Source organism: Haemaphysalis longicornis, unplaced genomic scaffold, assembly GCF_048455015.1.
Source record: "Haemaphysalis longicornis isolate Haplotype H1 unplaced genomic scaffold, Haemaphysalis longicornis Haplotype H1 scaffold_10, whole genome shotgun sequence".
NCBI classification, from domain to species: Eukaryota; Metazoa; Arthropoda; class Arachnida; order Ixodida; family Ixodidae; genus Haemaphysalis; species Haemaphysalis longicornis.
The window spans coordinates 40,063,263-40,086,171 of NW_027526204.1; the positions used below are offsets into that span (position 1 = coordinate 40,063,263).

Consider the following 22,909-nt stretch of genomic DNA (forward strand, 5'->3'; position numbering starts at 1 on the left):
CCTATCACTCTACTACCACGATTTGCACTTTAACCCCTCTTTGCCACCAATACGCAGACCTACCACATGTGATTTGGTTCCGTGAAGAAACATCTCTTCAAACAATTAAAAAGCACCCTATTTTATTACAAATTACAAACGTGGAGCAGTGAGAGGCCGCGCTGCTCAGAACAGACCCTATGATCCAGGTCTCACTAGCCCACGTGGCCGAAGACGCCGCAGAGATCTACATAAATCCTGCCGCCGCCGGAAGGGCACTGAAGTGGACCTGGAAGCGGTTCCACCCGTGGGAACAATAAAGTTTAATCTGATCTGATTTTGAGAGCACTCCTCGCACCTGCTGAGGCTCCTTGCCTCTTCGCTATTTTCTCACACTTTTTGACAGCGTTCTCCTTTTGTCCACTTGCTGCGCGGAGTTTAGCGAATATTCCAAAAATATTTCTACGTATACTTTCATAACTTACTGAAGCTTCAGTTCGGGCTTGTCGATCGCATGACACATCTGTGCAAATAGCGAAGGGATGGGGACATAAGAACAAAAATAAAAAACAGTCCTTCTGTCGTTTTATTATTATTTTTTTGACCCTGCACTGTTTTCGCCGATTGTTCTGCAACAGCCGATCATAATTTTAATGGCTGTAGTACGTTAAAATTTGTCTTTAATGTCAACTAAAAGTACTGCAAGTATCTGAAACATGGGTTGACATCTGTAATTATTTATTGGTTATTTTTCTACGTGTATACGTACACGCACCGGTGTATACCATCATTCGCAGAAATGCACTTCTGCGTGCATTTTGGATCCTTCTGTGATATGTATTGCATGTTTTACAACAGAACTCAGCGAAGCGTGCCGCTTCCAATCGCCTTACGATGTTGCGCCCACTCTGATGTTACGGCACAACAGTGCTTCTTATTATTACCGTTCATCAACAGCACAGGCGCACGTCATTCTGCTTATTTTCTGCTAATTGGTAAGCCTAATCGTCTTGGTGCATACCTTATCAAACATTGCGCTTGCAAAGATTTGAAATTTTCCTACGCCTACCAACAAAACTTGCGCTCAGCGATTACCGATGAAGTTCCAATGTAAAGCTGTCGGTCGCTTCATTATGATGCACTCTATGGCCACATGTTCTCCTATCGCCTCGAGCGTGCGACATCATTTACGACCGCTGAGCTCCACGTCATCAAGGAAGCTATGCGCTGCATTTTACGCCAGCGGCCAAAGCAATGGGCTGTTTTCGCGGACTCGAAGGGGGCTCTCCAAAGCCTGCAACTCAGAGACTGCTTCACCATTCGTGAACATGCCTCTCGTGACATCGCATACCTGCACCCCCTTGCCAACGACGCTGGACACGGTATAGCGTTTCTGTGGCTTCCCGGTCACTGTGGTGTTCTAGGAAATGAGAAAGCAGATGAAGCTGCTCGCAAGGGCCTGGAAATACGCAATGTGAGGAAGATTTTCGTCACTAAGCGTGATGCCACAACCATGGCGAAGGCGCTCGTTTTAATAGAACAGAACCGTCTCTGGTCCCTTCCGGAGCACCACCATGCCTTCCCGCGCTACATAGACCCTGAACTCAAGATGACGATGCCAGAGGTACTTCCGCGCCGATTAGAGACGCTGTAGCACCGACTTCGTTTCAACGCAGCCCTTACGAAGTCGCACCTATTTTGTCTTGGTGTCACTAAAAACCCTTACTGCGACAACTGCGGATCGCTGGAAACCGTGGAGCATCTGTTGTTGGAATGTCCCGCATATATTAACGCAAGGTGTAATCTTGTGCAGGAACTAAAGCGTCTCCGCCCAGCACCAATTACTATGACAGCATTCCTTGGTCCATGGTCATCTCCACCAGCTCAACGCAAAGTACTGGCGGCATTGTTCGCCTATCTGGACAGGATTGGCGTCATTGCAGTGATTGAGAGTTAAAAAAAAGGCTCTTCAATCACACTACTGACTCAAACTGAACGTCATCTTTTTGTTATTTTTGTCTTTTTTTCTTCTCGTTCTTCCTTTTTTTCTGCCCTCTAATCTATCGGGCATTTTCCCCCTTTCCCCTTTCCCCGCCGAGTAGCATGTCGGTGTCAAAAGTCTGGCAAACATCTCGGTTTTCTCCTCAAATAAAAAGCCTCTCTCTCTCTGTCTCTCTCTCTCTCTCTCTCTCTCTCTGTCACTCTCTCTCTGTCCCATTAAAACCAGGAAATCTTTGCTATCAAGAATGTCGAATAGAAACGAAGTCGCTCAGTCCCACTGGGCGGTTGAGGGTAACAGGTGAAAGAAAATCGGCCATCAACTTCTTCTGAGGACCCCTTGTCTTCCTGAACTTTTGGTAGCTTCTTTGGTAGCTTCTTGGTCAATTTTCTTAGGCGGGTGGTTTTAAAGTTTGGATTGTCGTTTTCCAAGAGAGGGCAACGAGGATGTAACAAAAGTGTTCTCTATGACTTTAACCGATGAGCGATATAACTGCCTTATAGATATGTGCTTTAAGATGTGCAATTTTGTTCCCACGAGAGATAGTGACGGATCAGTCACGTAAGCAAGATATTAAACCCTGATGCTCCTTCAAGACAGCAGTGTTCTAAGGTCGCTATGTGTGCCAATTGTAAGTCCAATAAAAAAGGCATTGTTTTCCTGCGCGATGAACACAATTTGGCTAAGCAGTGCATGAAAACTCCTCGTCGATAACTTTCATGCCAAGTAAACTAAGGGATCAGTATCATGCGCATTGCATTTCGCGTGGAATCTATGCTTTTAACTCTTCTTACGCACCTAGGACCGACATCATTTTTTCCAAGTATATTTTCTTCGTTTGTCCAATGATGTCCCCCTCCAACACTTCAATGGAAAAAATCAACAATAATTAATTGCTCCTGTCATTCATGCACCCACGACCGACACTGTATTTTGCATGTATATGACCTCGTTGGACCTATATCTTTGCGCTGCAAGTTTCCATCAGAAAAAAAGGCAATCCAAAATAACACCGAAAATACATGACAGTGCTGCCCTAAGGTTCCACTGAAGAATTTGCGTTGAATCATTGCGAACCGGGGCCGCGCTTTACAGTACACGATGGAAGCCTAGGGCACCTTTTATAGCACAAACTGTTTGTTGTGACGTGTTATTTTTAACCAAACTCTGCCTAGGAGCTCTCCGCATGGCATCTGATAACACGCTCCCAGGGGTTATCCGCGCTGGTTGCCAGCCTCAGCGTTCTTGAAAACTCTTGCTCACTGAGGACACGAAGTACGTCGGATGGGTTGTTGGTCACGATTCCATCGATGTCTTTTCTGAGGGGAGGAAACGCAAAGAGAACAATTTAACAGTGACAGGCTCCTGTAGGCTTTATTTTTTAAACATTCTGTCCGATGCACGCTTAGTTCAAAAAAATTCTCTATTGTAGAAAATAGTGATGCCAATGCATTATTCCGGAGAGAAACTTTGGTGTCACGGTTTTTTATAAAACTCCCTGGCTTGCTGACGTCTTTGCAGCTACTTTGCGTTTTCTTCTCCAAACCCTTCACCAACACATTTATCGCTCCCGCACGTTCTGTAACAGCTCCGTCGCGCCCGTGCCTTCTCCTTTGACTGGTTGCACCATCACCAGATACTTTTTTACGCTTGTGCGTAAGTGAATAGTGACTGTAAAGTGCAATATTAATGAAAAGCTTCCCTGTGCATATAAAGTGAGCCGGTGTTTTATATCACTGTTTTCATGCACCTGTAATCATAACTCTTGAAATTTGAATGTTATTTTCACTTTGGTTAGTGGAATCAGTGTCGTTCTTCGATAGTTATTGGCTATATTCGCTAGTGTTTTTGTGACGGCTGTAGAGAGCTCGTGTGCACCCGCGTGCCATATTTTCCCGAGGCCTAGTTGATTCTTGTAGACTAATTTATCTGTTTCGCAAGCCTCAAAGTCTCGAGCGCCAAAAGTATTGTCGAAGACTTCTTAGTTACTGGTGTCTGTCTTAGTTTAACTCCTGTTCTCGAACTGGCACCTAGCACTCTTAATAACACATTTACCTGCATTATTATATACCAATTGTTTCTCAAATTTAAGTTATCTTGGTGTTCAAAATTACGAAAAAGTTTAAATCTGCGCCTAGCTTTGCGTTTCAGCAGTTTGTTAGTAGTCCCTTCACTTTGAGACAGCGCACCACCAGTAGCACTGAGCACTGCGAGTCATACACTTACGGCGCTCGTGAAGTAACATATTTTAGGCGTTTTATTTGCGACGTTTCTCGTTTAACAGTATTCGGGCAAATTAGAACCGAATCGAGGGCGGCTTCGCTTTGTATTGCGTATGATTTTTTTTTCGCCTACCTATTCACTAGAAAAACCACAACATCCCACAGTTCACGAAGTGTTAGTTCATTGAACAACAAAAAATACCTCAAAAACCTGCGAATTGTGTAAGGTCTGTCCGCCGTCCATACATAGGCCTTGTCCACGTAATTGCGTATCGAGCTGTTTGAAGTTCGTCGTTTTGTCACCAGAGACATTCGGATTGTAGGGTAGAAGTCGATGACGCGGTTATTGGCACCGTCACCCTGCCAGCGGTGCCTTGTAACGCCTAGGTCCTCGTACAACTTGGAGATGGTCGACAGTAAAGCAAATCCACTGACGTCAAAACCTGAAGAAACATTCAAATTAGGACGGTTGAGTTCTTAAATTGAGAACGAGTGGTAAAACTAGGCGAAAATCTGGCAAGGTACAAACGTGCGGGTGGCTAACCATGAACACCTTGACCACGAAGCAACATCCTGAAAACGTCAACAGAGAGATTTCGCCACAGCCAAAAAATTTATGAAATAATTGATGAGCCTACATTTGAATTGTGACAATAGGGCTGAACGCGAGACCAGTATCCAACACTGCTAAGCCCAGTGCTGTTTTCCAGGCTCTTATTCAAGGCACTTTCTGCAATATCACCACAACATAACGGGCACCTTAGCTTCACCTCTCCGTCATTTGCCCTATCCTTAGTGTAAGGCCCTTCATGTTTACAAAAAAAGTCAAACAACGGGCGCCGAAGTTTCACCTATCCGCCTTTGCCATACCCAAAGCCAAACACCCTCCGGGTTTCCGTGAGAGAGTCAATGTTTCAATCGAGCCTCATTTTACGAGAACGGTTTGCGCAACTAATATTACATGTTTAGTCAGTTGCGTACGTGGACATGCCCCATAACCTTACATGCCAAAACGGGTATCCCTTTTATTTCTATAGAGGAAGTTATTACCATATCCGGAAATGCGCCTCGGCCACCAAAAAGGTCTTTTTTACTTTTTCTCAGGGCAATTAACGTACCGTCTACAAAATAATACCAAACATTCCACAAATATTTGCGCAAAATAATTATTATTGTGAAGTATTATGGAAGCAGCTCCTAAAGGTTTGCATAAAATTGCGCCACATCATTTTCCACACACAAACAGTCCCTGGTCATGAACAGTGTTTAACATGGCAAGCTGTTTTAAGTCCCTCGCAGTGGACGAACAGTGCTGGCATGCGCCTATGGTGTCAGCTCTTTTGCAAGCGGTCTAGGTGCCCCACTTGAAATATGTACGTCTCTCGGTGGGAAGCCTGTCATTCAAGCTCAAAGAGAAAACAAAAAAATGCCGCGCACTCATGAATAAAGCGTTACAAATCAGCGCAGCCTTCGTTATATGCACGACTTCCGCTACCATTTCCCTCCGCTCCGGCACCTCCTGCCAGCTTTGAGACTTAAGTCTCAGCACTTAAGATGAGAAAGCTGGATCAGTGACCATACGTGCGGCACAATAGCTGCTCCACGTTTTATTTACAGTGCAGTAGCTACATAGGAAGACGATACGAACAAATTACAGAGACCAGGAAAGCTTCTGCCCCCCGGTTTCGGCTTACGTGGCATTGTCGCCGTGTTTGTGCAGCGTAACGCCTTAATTTCCTACTGTCCTCACCATAGTTTGAGAGAGGGTGCGGGCCGAGTACTTTGATCGATATAGATGGTCCTCGCCGTGTTCCTCAAACTCGGCAACTTAAACGTCAGTAAACGTGGAACTGTTGAACCTGAATTTGTGGCTAAACTACGCAAAACCCACAGGAATATCAAGGCAGCCATCACAAACCAATCTCTGCATCAAGCCACCTTCCCCACACCAGCTGAGGCGCTCGTACCTCTACAAAATGACTCGATATTTTTGGCCAATAACCTCTACCTTGAAGGAGTTATTTCGCTAACAGTGTAGTTCGGCCATGTTTATAGTGCTTAGATCCCTTTAACGAATAACTAAAAGCATGATTTTGCTCGAATGCGTTAGCGCCTGCCCAATATGCCGGCATTCAAGAGTCATTTATACCAACAGATATTTTGATGTTTATTGCTATCCGCTGTGTTATCCGCCGGATACCAGTGGAGGCTGTACTAGATAGTTTCAACCATAATAGATGACTGTCTCTGGGACACAAACAGCATTGTGTCCCCGGGCAAAGATTTGGCCACCCTGGCTGAGTACACTTGCTAAAACCCTCCCAATGAATATACAATCATATACTATCGGCCTCCAGGCACTCGATAGACGTGGCTGGAGATCTTTGGGCGAGGCCTTCGTCCTGCAGCGGACACAACCGGGCTTAAGATTTTGGTGTTTCTATCGAGAGCTACGTAAGCGACCAGGGCTCTTGGTACAATAACGTGGAGGCAATACTACACTTCACTTATTCGTTCTACGGGAACTTTCTTTATTCAGCTTCAACGTGCTCTTTCCTTAAAACTGCAGTAATGTGGCCAATCCTGCAGTGCACTCGACTTCTCATCGAATGATTTGTCTTTAAATTTTGAACAGAGCAAAGACGTTTCTTCATTTTTTCTTGTTACATTTTTTTTTAATTCATTTTACGCGAAAAAGGGAAACTCCATCAATCATGCCCTCATCGACGTTCTTCACTGTTGACCTGGTACTTCAGGGCGCACACATGCACATACTCGCCTACTTACCAACGTGATTGAGATAGGAGGTATCGTTCTTGTAAGAGGATAACTTATCCAGCGCGCCTCTGAAGATTTCCTTGTCTTTTGCACTGAAGAGGGACAGCAGAACGTTCACCATGCGATTTGCAGGAACTGAAAAAAATGAGTGCTTCCTGAGACCCCACATTTCAGAATACGACCTTGAGAATAATACGCTTCTTAGCGGCCATTTTCCTTGTTCTTTGTACCAGCAGTGGTAAGCAATAATCAACAGTTCTTCAATTTTCCAGGCACTTGGATCCAAATAGTTGACGGCGATTTTACCGCTTTTATTGCACTTCTTTTTTGGTTATCTTCTAAACAACACTAATAGAAATATACGACTAATTTCTGCACTTTATACATCTTTTAAGTACGTCATCAACTGGTACGGAGATTAGGACACCTTCGTTGCGACAAGGCACACAACAATGCGTCTCTTGTGAGTGAGCTTAACTAATATAAAATGGTAAGACGCTCTGATATCCGTTTGTCCTCTACCCTTAGTAGTTTATCAATGAACTCAACCTTGAAAGAACATGATCCTGTGGAACAACTGCTTTTTTGTTAGCTCATGTTTTCTGAAACTTGAGATTTTTCCGTAACATTCTATAGTACAGGCAAAGAGAATTTCAACTCATTAAACTATATTCGTGAAAATGCTAAGTGGAGCCACTTTCTTCTGTTTTTATTCAGGAGTGCCGACCACGATGTGTCCGCAGAATTCCTCGCTATCATCTCTCGACTTTAACTGTGAATTTCTGTCCCTGGAGTTATACGACCGGCTCACCCTTACGGCCTTTGCATCAGGCTTTATTGCACATCTTAAGATATATTCCCCTGTGAATGCATTCACCCAAATATAAAAAATTTAACAGAATGATAATGAAGATAATGAACTGATGCAGCTGTGTTATATTATGTATTCGACTCAAATGCAAACATGTCTCAGAATTTCGGTATGCAGACATGGTTGAAACTTACCATTTTTCCAAAGATACCGTACCAGGTTCTCAGCAAGGCTTGCTCCAGCATTGTATTTATTCTTTTTTCCTTGGAGGTTACCAGTTTTTATGTCCACGTAAAGCAGCAGCATCTTCTCCGAGTAGTTCCCTCGTTCTGTTGACAGAGACAAGGTAGCCCGATAAGAAGCATTATGCATGTGTGCCTAATCTATGCGTTTACATTCCTCCGTAGTGCAGCCAAACCAGTTCTATAGGCCTCGTCTTAAGCACGTTGCATTTGATTGATTGGTTGGTCATTTGGTTAGTTGAGCATAATGCGTGAGTATACATAATGCAAGAAAACTGGAAAACCCTTTGAAACTACTCAAAAAACCCCACGCTTACTTGGGCGCGGTAAAGAACGAAAGTGAAACATGTCTCACATTGATGCAGCTAGTTTTACGGGCAGCAGATTACTCATGGCACAACGCAGTAAAGCTCACGAAATTTGAAACGTGCCTCAGAGAGCAGGTATCTTTTTCTGGGAGCAAGCACTATCAGCGCTTAGGTGGAATAGTTTTATCTAAGGCGCCAATATTCACTGGTTTTTTCAGCATAGTTTATAACCGGTACTTATATCTTTTGCCGTTATTTTCAATGTAGCTCGCACTCTTTCACTTCTTAGGATTCAAAGTCAGATTAGTCGGTCAACTCCTTTTTAGACAAGCAACGATTTTAATCCCATAGTTATTTTGCAACACTACTGCTTTGCACTCGGGCACTTTCAAAACTACATGACGCGGCTATGCGAGCAACGCTGGGCGTTTTTATAAACATTTGAGGAAAAGACCTTGTATTTGTTACTATGACAGCAAGCATTTGCTGGTGCATTTTTGCGAAAGGCATATATAGCTATGCTGTTTCCAAGATAAGAGAAAAAGGCATGCGTGTTGTAGATAGCATATCAGTCATCTTTTGAACAACCAGCAGCCGTTCATAACAACGTATTGACACCAAAGAGGGTAAACACAAACAGCCCGATTTCGCTAAGTTCAGGGTTCATGTTAAACGTGCAGTTTTGGCGTTGATCCGCCCTCCACCACTACAGCGTGCCGCAAACCGCAGTTCTTGCTTGCGTTTCCTTTCTTCCTTCGGGGGGGTGAAGGTAAGTATACATCAGGTGGAGGGCACAAGGCGATGACCTTACTTGAGCACGGAGCGCCATAGAGCGCATTTCATATACGCAAAAACGTACTCGCTCATTGCTGGAAAAAACTACGGATAAAATGTAAATATAAACAAGAATTAAAAATTTATACTCCCTGAGTTTTCGCTTAAACTACAGTAAGAAACTTGCAGAAGAAGGAAACGTTCTAATATGCAGAAGAAAACAGCCCATTTAAAGAAACAACTGCGCACAAAAAAAATGTTTACTCACAAGAAAGTATGATTAGAACGTGAAAGAAACAAGAAAAATGTCCAACTTATAATTACAAGCGAAACCATCTTTTTTTTGAAGACCAGACGCACGAAGAAGATCAACGCTTAGTTTTAGTAAACGACTTATACTGAGCCAGAAATTGCATAGGAAAAAGAAGAAATTTTTAAGAACACGTTGAAAGCAGTATCATGAATTCTGATTCTTTTTTAAACTGCTTAAAGTCCTCTCTAATGTAAAAAGAATGACCCGGGGAGAAAGAGAAAGTCGCGTCAGTATACTCGATATGCATTAAAGAAGGGCGATGACCCCACCTGGCGCCATTGCCCGCGGAGGCCGCAGACGCGGCCGCGGAGACGCCAGCGCCATCTCTCGCCCCCGCCGCGGATCCTTCCGCGGCGAAGTGCGAGGAGGTGGTGCCGCTCGTCGGCACCCCACCAAAGAAAGAACTGAAACTAAAGCATGGCAAACTGTTCGCATGGCGACGCAGTGAAACATTCCCCTCGTGAGGGGCACAATCAAATGCAGAGCATTTCCGGGGCCGCACGACGTTAAGTAGTTTGCGTTACGTTAATGTTGTTGCACTTGTGGCAACTGCTGACGAGAGAGCGCTCGTCAGCAGTAATTTGAATGAGTGAACGATATATGGCGCGTTCGTAGCATCCCATTCTGGGTCGGCTTTTTGGCGCAGTGGGTAGAGCACCATGTACATTGCGTTCCGCCCGCAGGGTCGAGAGATCGAAACATGGCGCCGGATAGTATTTTGTTTTATATGGTGTAGGGGGAGGGGTGCGGACAACGACGGTGCGGACTACGACGGGACAACGCGGGTGACATCGTGAGTTACTGAAATGCTCTGCATTTAAAACATTTATTATGCTGATATTCTGCGAATGATTTGCATAGTTGGTTGTTTTTCGTGACTTTCAATACGTTTATTCCATGGGAAATAACATGGTAGAGCTAAACATCCAACAACACTAAGTTAGTTGGAGTATTCATAGATGTGTGATGGATATCCTGCGCCCATGTAACACTTTAAAATTCGTGTATTTTCAGTATCGTCAAGTATTTAACGCTGTCCTGTGCTTTATAGATAAAGCAGCAGTGAAGTCTATAGAATTCTCATTCCTTTGAAACAAACGAAAGTGTGATGTGCAAAATACAATCAAGCGGATGGAGGTACACCCGTAAAATATGCATGTTAAAAGTGCAATTCGTTGTTGTTGCGTAAGCAAAACACGAGTGTAAACGAGTTGCAGATCTTCAACCAGAACGGCATATCAGTGTCCGCGACTTTGTAAGACTGAATGGTGGTAAATACCAACGGATTAGCAAATGGTACTTACGTTTTCGACATTGTGGAGCACTGGCTAAAGGCCCAACCCCATTGAGGCGTAAAATCGCCGTAATCCCGCATCGATGTACCCTCGACACAAGCGCGTTTAAAACCGGGGCGCTCCTGCTTATACTGCATGCATAACTACTGAGGCCTTAAATACTACGCTCTTGCGGCGCTAAAGTCTGTGCAAACTAGACATCCCCGAACTACACAGGCGCAAATCGCGCGGATGTCGATTTCGCCCGCACGTACGAATGGCCGGCTGGTTACAGACGGAATACGTAGCCAGAACCGGGCTCGGTATATTCCCTACACGTTTCTTTCAAGGTTACAAATGTATTGTCATGCAAAAAAAAATAGCGCTGCTTTAACCGATCTTCATTCGGATAAAGTTGAACGGTCAGAAATAGTGAAGGAAAGCTTCCGATCAAGCCGGTCCTATGGCGTTATAGCTAGGCCGTACGGCGGCGGAAGCATTGACGGCGGCTGCCATGGGGTTACTCGCCCTCTCCAGCGTAGTGCGGTGTAGCGCGTATCATCTACACGCGCTTAGGTCGATGCGTGAATACGCGGTCACAGTGCGCTGATGTAGTTGGGTCTGTAGGGTGCTGCCACAGAGTATACTTCATTTGTAGACTCGTTACGTTAGAATGTACTCGAAGTAACTTGTTTCTTTTCTACCAAGAAGTACAGGTTGTCTTGAATTTCGTTACGTCACATCTCAGCTTTCAGGCACGGCTGGTACACTGGAAAACTGAGGGTTCGGTTATGGAAGTGTAAAGCGGAAGCCCCGGAGGCGTTCAAGGACAGGACCAGACCACCGAGCTATGCCGGTTCCTTTCTGAACGCAGTGGAGTGTGACTCTACTGATGCCAGGGGCGCGCGAGCCCTACGGCAGGTGAGCGCACTGTTGGCGTACGTCACAATGTTGTCACTGATTCTGTAGCCGGCCGCTACAGGGCTCCCCATCCTTAAACCAAGACAGGAGCTGGTGCGACGCTCTGAACAACAAGTGCCCATCGTACCTGACGGTCGCGCTGTTGTTTTGTCACGGTGGAAAAACTCCTACGGTTGCTGTTGTCGGAGGCGAAGTAGGGCGGATATGGTATCGTAAGAGCCGTTGTCGATTACGTACGTACACGTGTGTCGCTCGACAACAGGAAAGGGCCAACGTAGTGTGCCTGCAAAGGATGGGGCACAGGACTACGTCCCGGCACAAACACATGTGTTGCCTGTTCAGTGCTTGGAAGCTCATAAGCTGGTCCGGGTTTTCGTTCGCGCGGAGGCTGCGGTCGAAGATCGGCGAGGATCGATCGCAGAGACTTGACGTAGTCCGCTGCGGAAGGCGTCTGAACCGGTACCTGGAGAAGATTGGTTGGTAGGCGAAGGTGGGTGCCATAAACAGGTTCAGCCGAGGAACAGGTGAAGTCACTCTTGACGGCGGTGCGTATACCCAGAACTGTGAGAGGCAATCGTTGGACGAACTGAGTTGTGCCTTCGAATGCTGTGAGCCCGGCCCTAAGTTGCCGGTGAAAGCGCTAAGCATTTGCTTGAGGCCGGTATGCTGCAGTACGCAAACGAGGCCTGAAAAGGAGGTATTCGACAAGATTGAGCAGAGTGGCGCAGTTCCTGAAAAAAACGACGGTTGAAGTTTACCACACCCAGGAACTGGCGACGCTTGGTGATTGACGTTGGTTTCAGGAAGTCGAGAATGGCCTGGACCTTGTTTGGAAGTGGCCGAATGCATGTCGCATCCAGCCGATGTCCCAGGAAGTCGAGGGCGGAATACGGGATTCGCTCTTCGTGGCATTAACGATAATGCCGTTGGTGGCTAGGCATTCGAGCAGAAGACAAAGCTGCTGACCCAGGCGGCACAGAAACTGTGCCCCAAGACCGGCCCGTCTATGGCCGCTTTCTGGCATGTCCGGCCAGCATCCAAGTTCTGGCATCCACTGATCATGCGTTGAACGGCCAACATTCGGCAACCAGCGCTTCGGCATTTTTCCGTCTGCCCGTGTCCGGACGCACAACGGCAGCTAACCGGCTGCCAGATATTCAGTTCTCTTACGGCTTCCGATGTTGAGAAAGAGAACGGCCGAAGTACGGCCTTAGGGCATCCGTTTTTTGTTCGGGAAGCGGTAATCGGCCGAAGCACGGCAAGCGACCGGCCACAGAATATGCGTATTCTTGCGGCAGTTGGTGTTCGAAAGGAGACCGGCCGGAGCGCGGCTGCATGCATTCGTTGTTTCAACGGTGAACCGCGCGTCCGGCGGTAGAATATTTGTTTACTCGGGCAACCAGTGTTATGAAGGATACCGGCCGACGTACGGCCCCAGAATATACGTTTTTCATTCGGTTAGCTGTCCTCGGCCGAATTACGGCAAGCGAATGGCCACAGAATATTTGGCAACCGGTGTTCAAGAGGAGACCGGCCTACGTAAGGTATCTGGTTATACGTTATTTTTTCGGCAAACCACATACAGCCGAACAACGGCTCGCGCCTGGGCGCCGAGAATTCATGCACAGACGTGTTTGGAAGGAGGCCGACCGGTTTTTTCCTGGGGGGAGAAAAAGCCGTTAGGGAGCCGAACGACGGGGACGCGTTTTTCATCCGCTCCGTGTTTCTACGTTTTAAATGAACGAACATCGTTTGTCAAACAGTAATGATTGTTCTCGGTGAACGGGCAAGATGCAAGGACTCACTGGACATTAGCAGGAAACCTTTTAGGCCATCGAAATGTCATTTATTGCCACAAGAAGACTGTGCCACACCGACGGGTGAGCTAAGCCTCGCCAGTCATCGCCGCTACGACGCCTCTGCCGCCGGCTTCGTCGACGCATCAGCTCGAGGCTATTCGCCCCCTCAAGAAATGGAGAGCATTGGAGACATCGACCCGGCAGAGATGTCCGATCCGAGATGGAGATGGTTCACCAAAATAACTGGCCTTCAAGGGCGTCGAGCAAGCGGCCACCACGCAGGAGCTAAACCGCCACCATGTCAAGGACTCCCCACCAACGAAAGGCAAGTGCAAGCAAAAGCGCAAGTTATTCTGCTTACAATTAAACTGCGACAAGCAATGTTGCACTATGTTGTTGGTGATAAACGTAGAAGAGACTCGCTCGTGCATTGGTAGGATCAACTTCATGCCCTGCACTATGTTACTTCATGGGATTTTACGACTGCCTATTTAGAACAAAAATTATTTTAAATTTGCGATACCAACAGAGCCTTGTCACTGACGAAGCCTAAGTCACTGAAGCCTAAATCACGAAGCCTAAGTCACTGAAGACGAAGTCACTGACGAATCTTGAATTTAGTTCCGATGTTTGAAGGTGAGCTTAGCTACTCTTGGGATATGACTCATTTGGTTAAACATAATCGCCAGCGTCCTAGCAAACACGGATTTCGTAAGATTTTCTTGCTCAACGCAGGTTGTTGAGTTCACGCATGATTTGGCTCTTGCAATAGATAAGCCTAAATTGGTTGACTGTATATTCTTGGACCGCAAAAAAAAATGATTGTGTTCTATATCACCTTCTGCGTAGTACATTTCATCCTATGAACTGAATGAATCGGTTTTTGCATTGTTATTACTATTGGCCCTATAGCTTTGTTCAAAAGTTCTGTGTAGTCTACCGGACTATAGCGAATGAACGTGATTCCGTATACCTGCAGCTTTATTCGAATTTAATAAAATCCTGGTGCGCTGATTCAGAAACGTTTTTGGATGTTAAACAGTGTGTTAACGGCACATTTACAAGAAAACCTTCATTCCAATTAAATACGTATACCGTAAATTATGCTGCTGTGACAACGGCCGAGGAATATAAATACCTAGGAGTTTATTTAGGGAGTGCTTTGAGGTTAAATAGGCAGGTTCACACCATAAAAGTTACGGCTGCATATGTTTTTGGCTTTTTGCGACGAAATTTCAGTGAACCTCCATCTAACTGAAAAGAACAACCGTATTTCACTCATGTGCGCTCAATTTTGAAGTACGCATGTGTTTTCGTGGATCCCTACACCAAAGAGCTGGTTGATACGCTCGAAAACATACAGAATATGTCAGTGCGATTCGTATTAGGTAATTGGCACGCTCAACTTAGCATGAGAGAAAGTAAAAGTAAAGTGAAATGGCAGGACGTGAAAGATCACAGACGAAACCACAGGTTGAACTTTTTTCGTAATATCTATCATTCGAAAACTGGAGTAGAAGGGGAGAAGTATGTCCAAGCGCCATTCTTCATATCGCAAAGTGGGACCGCTAGCTTAAAGCAAATTATTCACTTTCCTTTAAAGGTGACGCCTTGCGCGATTCTTTTTATTTTACATCAATACTGCAGTGTAATTATCTTCCACGTATGATTGCATTAACCGTTTATATTGACGATTTTCAGCGCGCTTTGTAGAATTATTTTATTTTGTCTCATATTTAATGCTTAGTGTTATGTATCTCCCTTCTGTAATGCATGCAAAGGCAAGCAGGCATCAAAAAAATAAATAACTAAATAAAACAATGAATAAATAAATGAATAAAATAAATAAATAAATAAATAAATAAATAAACTTCCAGAGGCGCAAGTTTGCCTCCGACGAGTTGAGAACCCTACGCATTCAAACTTGACCAATAAAATATTTATTGCCCTATTCGTTGCAGTATGCAAGGTTTCCTGTATGCATGCTACCATTGCTATGTTATTGGTTTGAAACAAATTATGTAACTCTAATTTTACGCCTTTCCTTGCGTGAACACAAAGGGATACAAGTGCAGCCACCTGAAGCAGGGCGTCATTCCCAACGCGTCTAGAATTTTTTGAACGTAGTATGACATTAGACGAAAATTAAGTTCTTTTGGACTATTTAGTGTTGTAGACGTATACTCATGAAAACAACATTAAAATAGATTGAAAATGAAAGTACCTGTTCGCTCCTTCTTAGGATCAGCCCTGCGCAAGATCATCAGAAAAGTTGACCGAGTAGAAAATGTCTTTGCATGAAAAACGGGCAAAAACTGGACATACTTTTTTGTGAAGGAGTTATAATAAATGCTCCTGAGTGTTTTGTTGAAAACCAGATCGCTTCGTAAAGGCGTTCACGCCGTTTTAATATACATCAAAATTGGTCAAGCAACTGTTATAAAAATAGTTTATGTAGTCATAGCATGAAAGTGTTCCGGAATATTGCCCTAAAAGAAATTGGCTAAAAGCGGCGCAATTTATCTCTTTGAAATTCAACCCACTAAAGTATGCGCCCTCCGCCGCCTCCCCCCACCTCCTCTTTCCCCGTTTATTGCAGGTAAGCCGCCCAACAGAGGGTATCAGGACCTGGACAATACATCTATTCAAGCGCTACAAAGAACTGAATATTTTCTGTCTTCGGCAGTAAAAGAGGCACAGCAATTAAAGGAACGACAATTTGTGAGCACTGTTTAATAAATGAATTTCGCTGTCAACTGAGGCTGGTAATTAACCAAGGCTGCGCTGAAAGCTTGACGGCTGGTGGTTTCGCGCGAGCTCACTTTGATGTGGCTGCATTGGACCCAAAATGCTTGGTTTGTGCTGCTTCTGCACTGCGCGAATAAGTCATCTGCTTGCGCGACATCCAGTGACCGGCCTCAGTACAGTTAACGTACTGTGGCTGAACTCCAATGCCCGTAGCCCAGCCGTATTTCCGGTAGCTGTAGTCCTTGCTGGAGTCCGACGACCGCATCTCGGCTGTCCTCCGGCGGCCGTACTTCGGCCGTACACGGGTGGCTTTCGAATGGCCGGAGCCCTACGGCTGGAATCTGGCCGTATGACCGTAAGCCGGTCGACTGGCCGACGGACACTGGCCGTTGGACAGCCTTGGGAGTACGGCCGTATACGGCCAAAAGGCCCACATTTGGACATGGGCCGAACATGGTTGCCGGAAAACGGCCGGACAGAAAATCACCGGCCAAAGTACACCGGCCTGTTTTAGGCCGAACAGTCCTGTGCTGCCTGGGGAAGGTGCTCCTCTATGGAGGTACTTGCTCCCAACAAATTGTTCACGTAAGCACAAACGCAGAGCAGTCCGCGCGTGATGGTATCGATGAAACGCTGAAACGCTTGGGCAGCGTTCGGGATCCAGAAGAGCATTTAGAGGAACTCGAAGAGGCCGAAAGGTGTTGTGATTTTGATTGCCGTCTTGTGCATAGCCTCCTCAGTGACGAGGATCTGGTCGGACGCCCGAACAAGGTCTATTCTCGAAAATATCGTGGCACCGTGCAGACTGGTGGCGAAATCATGTGTGTTGGGATTGGGGTACCAATCCGGGAGGGTGGATGGGTTCGAGAAGCGGTAGTCGCTACACTGGTCGAGACTATCGACCGCCTGCTCTCCGGGAAGTGCTCTACACGAGTACGAACACGACCGTGTACCTTTGTGGTCGCCCGACATCGGTACCCCCAGTTCAGGCCGGATCTACGCACCAGAAGTAAATGTACAAAGCCACACCCGGTCTACCAAGTCCACGCCTCCTTCCTACAAAACCAATAGCATCATTCTTTTATGCCGACTTGTTTACTTTTCCCATCAAGTACACACGCAGCATACCGGAATATAATAGCGCATACCATGTCAAAACCACCAACACGACAGTTTCAACGCTTACAAAACCGCGGAGGGCGTTTCTGGCCTTGAGGGTTTTCCTTTCCGAATACCCTAGTGGCCGGCATTACCTAACGCAGATATTGCCATGCATTTTTGCGTTAACAAGCGTTTGTGGATGCTTCCACCAACGCATCGACAAATCGACTACAGTTCGCTATCGAAGACGTCCTGTTTCTCGTTTATTCTTTTTTTGACGTCTGAAAAGGTACAATTTCGTGATATGATACCAACTGTAAACATTTTATTTTCATGATATTTTTCGCCGACTATACTTTTGCACAGCCGTCCTTCGTTCTGATTTAAGGCACGCAGTCTCCTTCTGGGGCTCAAGATGGTTTTGCTGTTCCAGCTCCCACAATAAAACGTGCTACCACTACGCAGCTGACCAATGCGTAATGTTTATATCTGGGGTGTAACTCACTTACCGGCGCTGACGGTGTGCCTGACGTAAGTCAAATAAGAGCCAATCTCAGTTTGACGTTCACAATCGCGGCCGGCGTCGCACCCGGGCCCATGGTAGAACTTCAGAGCACTTCCGTTGGGAGAAAAGGTGACGTCAGCCTCGATAGCATTCACGCCCTCAGCCATGAACAGATCAAACTCTTCCAAACTGTTGGCCATGTGTCCAAACACGAAAATAGGTCGACGGGCATCGATCGCAGAAACCTGTGAGAAGTATGAAAGAAACGCAATGCGGGTTGTTTGAAAACCCCCGTCAATCTTTTTCAGTCTACGCTCCAGTAGTGCTGCCTGCGGCCTTCTTACGTGGTTATAACTAGCTTAGACTCTGTACGCGCCTTGCCGTACGGTGAACAAAAAAGGCCAGTTTGATTCTCACTTATTGGCATGGCGACAAATTGGATTAATTCCCTCTGCCAAATAGGTAGGCTACACAAAACGAAATTGCCTGCCGACTAAACTAATGTCATGTGTGGCTCACACCATTTTTTAAAGACGATAGTCTTTCTTGGGTTACTTAAACCAGAAAACTTTGGTCTGTCCGTCTACCCGTCCGTCCATCCACCCGTCAGTCCGTCAGTGCATCTGTCTGTCTGTCTGTCTCTCTCTCTGTCTGTCTGTCTGTCTCTCCGTCCGTCCGTTCGTCCGCCCGTTCCTCGATTCAGACACCCCGCCAAAAGATATCAGAATGTTGAAACGAGCATTACATCTGAAGAACCTTCCCGAACAACTAAATCTGGAAATATACTCCATGCATGTGCATTTTGTTTCAATATTCAAGATTTGAATATTTTATTTCAGCCAGTACGACAAGGTAGGACTGAGGAATACAGCTGCGTGCGCGCTTCCCAGGTCACCGGCCCTTACAGCAAAAGACGGCAGCATGGCCAAGCGGCCACAAAGGCATTATTGCTGAAGTGCGGGTGCAAAAATGATGTGCCTGTAGCGCAAGCGCAGATATCCCAAACATTAATTACCGTGTAAAACCAAAACAAACAATGGCAGTCACAAACAGCAGAGCGCAAAAGTGCTTTTGTAGAAGAAAAAAACAATAGAGAAGAAAACAGCAGAAAAACACCAACTGCCACGGTTCCCTGGGATCCAGCCCAGATGCATCAAGAGCACAGTGAGGCTATAACTAAAAATAAATGTTTATCAAGGTAGCAAAGTGTATTCAGACTGAAAACAACTCAAACGAATCTGATCAATTAGGTGATGCAACTAAAACACAGGAAGCCCTAAAAAGTAACTAGAAACCATAACAGCTTTCGCCAAGACTGTAATTAGGATGGCGATATGAGGGAGCTCTCGGCGCGGTACTGTAGTTAAATCAACCTCCATCAAAATTAGCGCGCTCAAAATGTGGGGTCTGGGTACCATACCTTGTGAGGCATGTAGGTATTATCCAGGTTTTTGTCTACTAGTGTATAGACATTATGGCTACTACGGAGAGCACCTAAACTACTTCACGTTTGAGATGTTTTTTTTTTGCAGTTTACTTTCTACACCCTTCCATTAATCTAGGATTATACACATGGAATATTCTTAAACACGTATTTCAAACGGAGCTCAGCTGTATAATCCAAGTATGTTGAGCAACACAAATCCGTTAGGCATATTTGTGGGAAAACACCAATGCACAACTACCACTCGCAGTGTTTTTCTAGTTGAAAATAAATGTGTCCTTGATATCCCCCCTCCCCGGATTTACCACCCGGCCACCGCTGTGCCAGCTTCATGCAATTCGGCCGTCCACCTCAAAGGGTCGCCGACCCCTCCTCTATGGGAAGCGCGGCCTAATGAGAGAGCGAACTAGCAGTAACGCTTGGGTGGGCACCCTGAGCTTTACACAGGCCGATGAAAGTGCAGAACTTCTTTCCTTAAATCAGCCCAGAGTTGACGCGAGAGCTCTGCTAAAGCAGGTGCAATTTCTTGAGCCAGTGCCGGAGGCAAGTGCCTACGTTTTGTGGGGACCCGCACCAGGTTGGTCCCAACAACACCATAACGTGTGAAACGGAGCTCCTGTTTGTGCAGAAAACATCGATTCAAAGTGCCTGTACACGAAAGCAGTGGCGAATCCGCACGATCACCGATAGGGGAGAAAGAGCTTCCCTGCAGAGCAGCGGCACATGCTGAAGTCCTGCACCCCTTCTTCTTTCTCCCCCATTGTGCCATTTTCGGCGAGCCTACAAGCATGGTTAATCTTTTTCTCACTCCTGTTGTCGCTGCACACGATTTTGTTTTGCGGCCACCGGTGTCGTCATTCCTGGTAAGCGGGGATTAGTCGTTTCCGCGAAAGCTTCATTAGCACGGCTAAAAATCAGGGAAGCTACGGACAGCTGGCGCCCACAAAAAATTGCACAATGAGCTTAGTGAGAACTTCACTCAGGTATAATATTGTTAAGGATTTCATCGTACTAGCCAACATTAAGACAGGAACAAGGATGAAGAGGAGACGAAACATATGCTAGATTAAAAAAATTCTAGAAAAAAACACGCTAGAAAAAACACATGGCAACAAAAACCGGATTATAAACAACGCAGATTAAAGAGTGATGACGCACGACCCGATTTCTCGCAGTGGCGTCCTCAGTTCCTGTGGCGTCACATATACTAGTTTCTGCAAATGGTGGACGCCTACAATATTCCGACAAGGGGCACGCTTGTGTGACTTTAGTGGTTCCACTGTGTATGGATACATTGCCCTAACACTACCCCACGCGATGCACTGATTGTCCTAGTCTTATACCTAATATGTGTCTTCAAATCCGACGTTAAATAGGGAAACATTTTAGGAGTTTGTCAGTAGTTTTCATTGGTTCTTTAGAAAAAGATCTTTCGTGGTGAAAATACACTTAAGCGTGTTACTAAACACCACGTCTGGCAAAGAGACAAGGATTTAAGCTGTCTTCACAGTCCCTTTAATAGTAGTCATCCAGGCACGGTAACGATGTTTTTTCAATATGTTCTATATATGCATTAAGTTTAATTATTTTGTTTTATGTTTTGCAACAGATTCCTTCTTGTTCTAAGAAGGTAATCTATCCTGTGAACTCATAATTCGTTGCATCAATACCTTATCCACTGAGTCAACGGAAAGGTTACCAAGCATTACTGAAGTAGATAAAACATATTTGTACCATACAAGCCTTTTCTGTCAACAGTAGACTTTGCAGGGGTGAAATAATTTACAGTTGCAAGACCAGTTACAGATAATTTTGTTCATTATCTTGAAATAATTTATTAACTTTGCATTCATAATACTTTCTACGAAGGTTTTCATGTAGAAGAAAATTACTAAAAGTTTCGTTTTTTGCGGTGGCCACTTTTCTGACGGAGGCGAAAAGCAAAATCGCCCGTGTGTACGAGATTTTGGCGCACGTTAAACAGTCCCCGGCGGTCAAAATTAATCCGTAGCCCTCGACTACGGCGCGCCTCATCGCCTGCTTTACGTTGGAACGTCAAAACCCTACAATCAATCACTCAATCAATCAATCAATCAAAAGTTTTCTTCTTTCCAAATGTTTGCTCCTCAGCACACACGTCATTAAAGCAGCCACCACAGTTGTATTTTTTGCGCTTTCTTTGTTTTCTTGGCGGTTTATTCTGGGCTGGCACGTGAACTCTTCTTTTCAGATACCCCCGCAACACACACGCGTGTCTAAGTGAGACTGTCAGAAACACGTTTTATGTTCAGATAGCGATCGCTATCATTGCCGGCGAAAAACATTCCTTGATTGATTGTTGGGTTTAACGCATCGACGCAACGCAGACGATGAGGGGCGTCGTAGTGTAGGGCTCTGGACTAATTTTTACCACCCGGGATATTTAACGTGCGCCGAAATCTCGTACACACGGGAGTTTTTGCTTTTCGCCTCCATCAGAAAAGCGGCTGCTGCGAAAAACATTCCTACAGCTGCAACCGAGCTTCATAACGCTCTTTTGCTTTTCTGTTTCTACACTGTTGTACACGCTAGCATCAACGTAGACGTGAAACTACATTCCAGAATATTCCAGTTTTCAAGTTTAAACCAAGCAAGAATTCATAGCCGTAATTTTGTAATCACTTCAAATAACGCTATAATGAAGGTGTAAAATTAATGAAGGCAGTGTATACCAAACTTACCGAACACGACGCTGTAGAAAGAAAGCAGAAGGCGACCCTCCATACGGTTCCGGCGGGCATTTTTTTTAACATCAGGACTGTCCACAGATGAAGCCTGTCAAGAACTGAAATCGGTAAAACTGCAGTAGTGACCACGCCGCAAGATTGCACTGGCACTTAGGTTTCCTCTACCACCGATATTCCGTGTGTAAAAAGCGCTGAAGACTGAAAGAAGCAATGCCGGGCGCTGCGTTGGTCCCTTTTGCCCCTGAGTCAGGGAGAGGGGACAGCTATCACCGTCACGTCCAACTGACAGCAAAAATATTCACTCACCAGGAAAAAGGATGCGGCTGAAAACAGGATGCCTTATCAAGGCATGGCAGACGTGTTTATCATGTTTGCAGAAGCTATCCTGGTTTTCAGTCCTTGTGCAGCGACAACCTCATTTGATAAGCTTTTGTTGTCTTAGAAAAGTCAACATATGCCACGGCCACTGACACGTGTACACTGCTGTGGCTTTGCGCATTGAACCAAGCCGCCATTTTTTCAGGCCGGCGACTTTTTTTGCTGTGGTGGGAGACCTCCAGGGCGGTATTCTGGTGATTTGTGGCTTTTGTGTCCCTTTTAAAGGTGCCCCTTTTGAGCGAGCCCTGATTGGATAAAAAAAAACAACCGGATGTGACGTAACGCAAGCGCGGCGGAACTACTGCGTTTGACAGCGGCTTCTTCAAACAGACGATTTTAATTTCAAACAGACGGTTTTTGGAAGCAGTCATGAATGCGCCGATTACCGCATTGCTGTTGGCTCGCCGGCGAAACAAGTGGTCGAGAAGCAATGTAGACGAGTTCGAACTGCCCCGAGAAGCATTCCGCCAGCATTTCCGCCTCTCAAAGAGGACCGCGCGGTCGCTGTGCGACGAGCTCCGGGACGAACTTGGTCGGCGGAAGCGCGGGCTCAGCGTCGAGGAGCAAGTGTTTTGCGCCCTTCATTT

The 22,909-nt window shown here is 45.7% G+C and overlaps 1 protein-coding gene across 2 annotated transcripts; it reads right to left on the reverse strand.

Annotated features, from left to right (window-relative positions):
* Positions 1-229: 229 nt before the first annotated feature.
* LOC144158397 (dermonecrotic toxin SPH-like) lies at positions 230-22,237 on the reverse strand. 2 transcript variants are annotated; one of them, XM_077689267.1, is made up of 7 exons: positions 21,939-22,237; positions 17,779-18,019; positions 7,984-8,118; positions 6,988-7,113; positions 4,403-4,643; positions 3,139-3,297; positions 230-3,097 (listed from the first exon to the last, which is right to left on the reverse strand). In XM_077689267.1, exons 1-6 carry the CDS (start codon positions 22,008-22,010, stop codon positions 3,150-3,152), a joined length of 963 nt encoding a protein of 320 aa, XP_077545393.1. In that variant the 5' UTR covers positions 22,011-22,237; the 3' UTR covers positions 230-3,097; positions 3,139-3,149. The 2 variants fall into 2 exon arrangements, with proteins under 2 accessions (XP_077545393.1, XP_077545392.1); XM_077689266.1 differs by having other exon boundaries at positions 3,083-3,297.
* Positions 22,238-22,909: the final 672 nt, after the last annotated feature.

Coding starts and splice junctions, on each gene's coding strand:
- LOC144158397 (XM_077689267.1), bottom strand. CDS start 22,010: ATGTTAAAAAAAATGCCCGCCGGAACCGTATGGAGGGTCGCCTTCTGC. Junction 8,119..17,778: donor CAGGCACACCGTCAGCGCCG/GTAAGTGAGTTA, acceptor CTCTGTCAACAG/AACGAGGGAACTACTCGGAG. Junction 7,114..7,983: donor ACGGTATCTTTGGAAAAATG/GTAAGTTTCAAC, acceptor CATTTTTTTCAG/TTCCTGCAAATCGCATGGTG.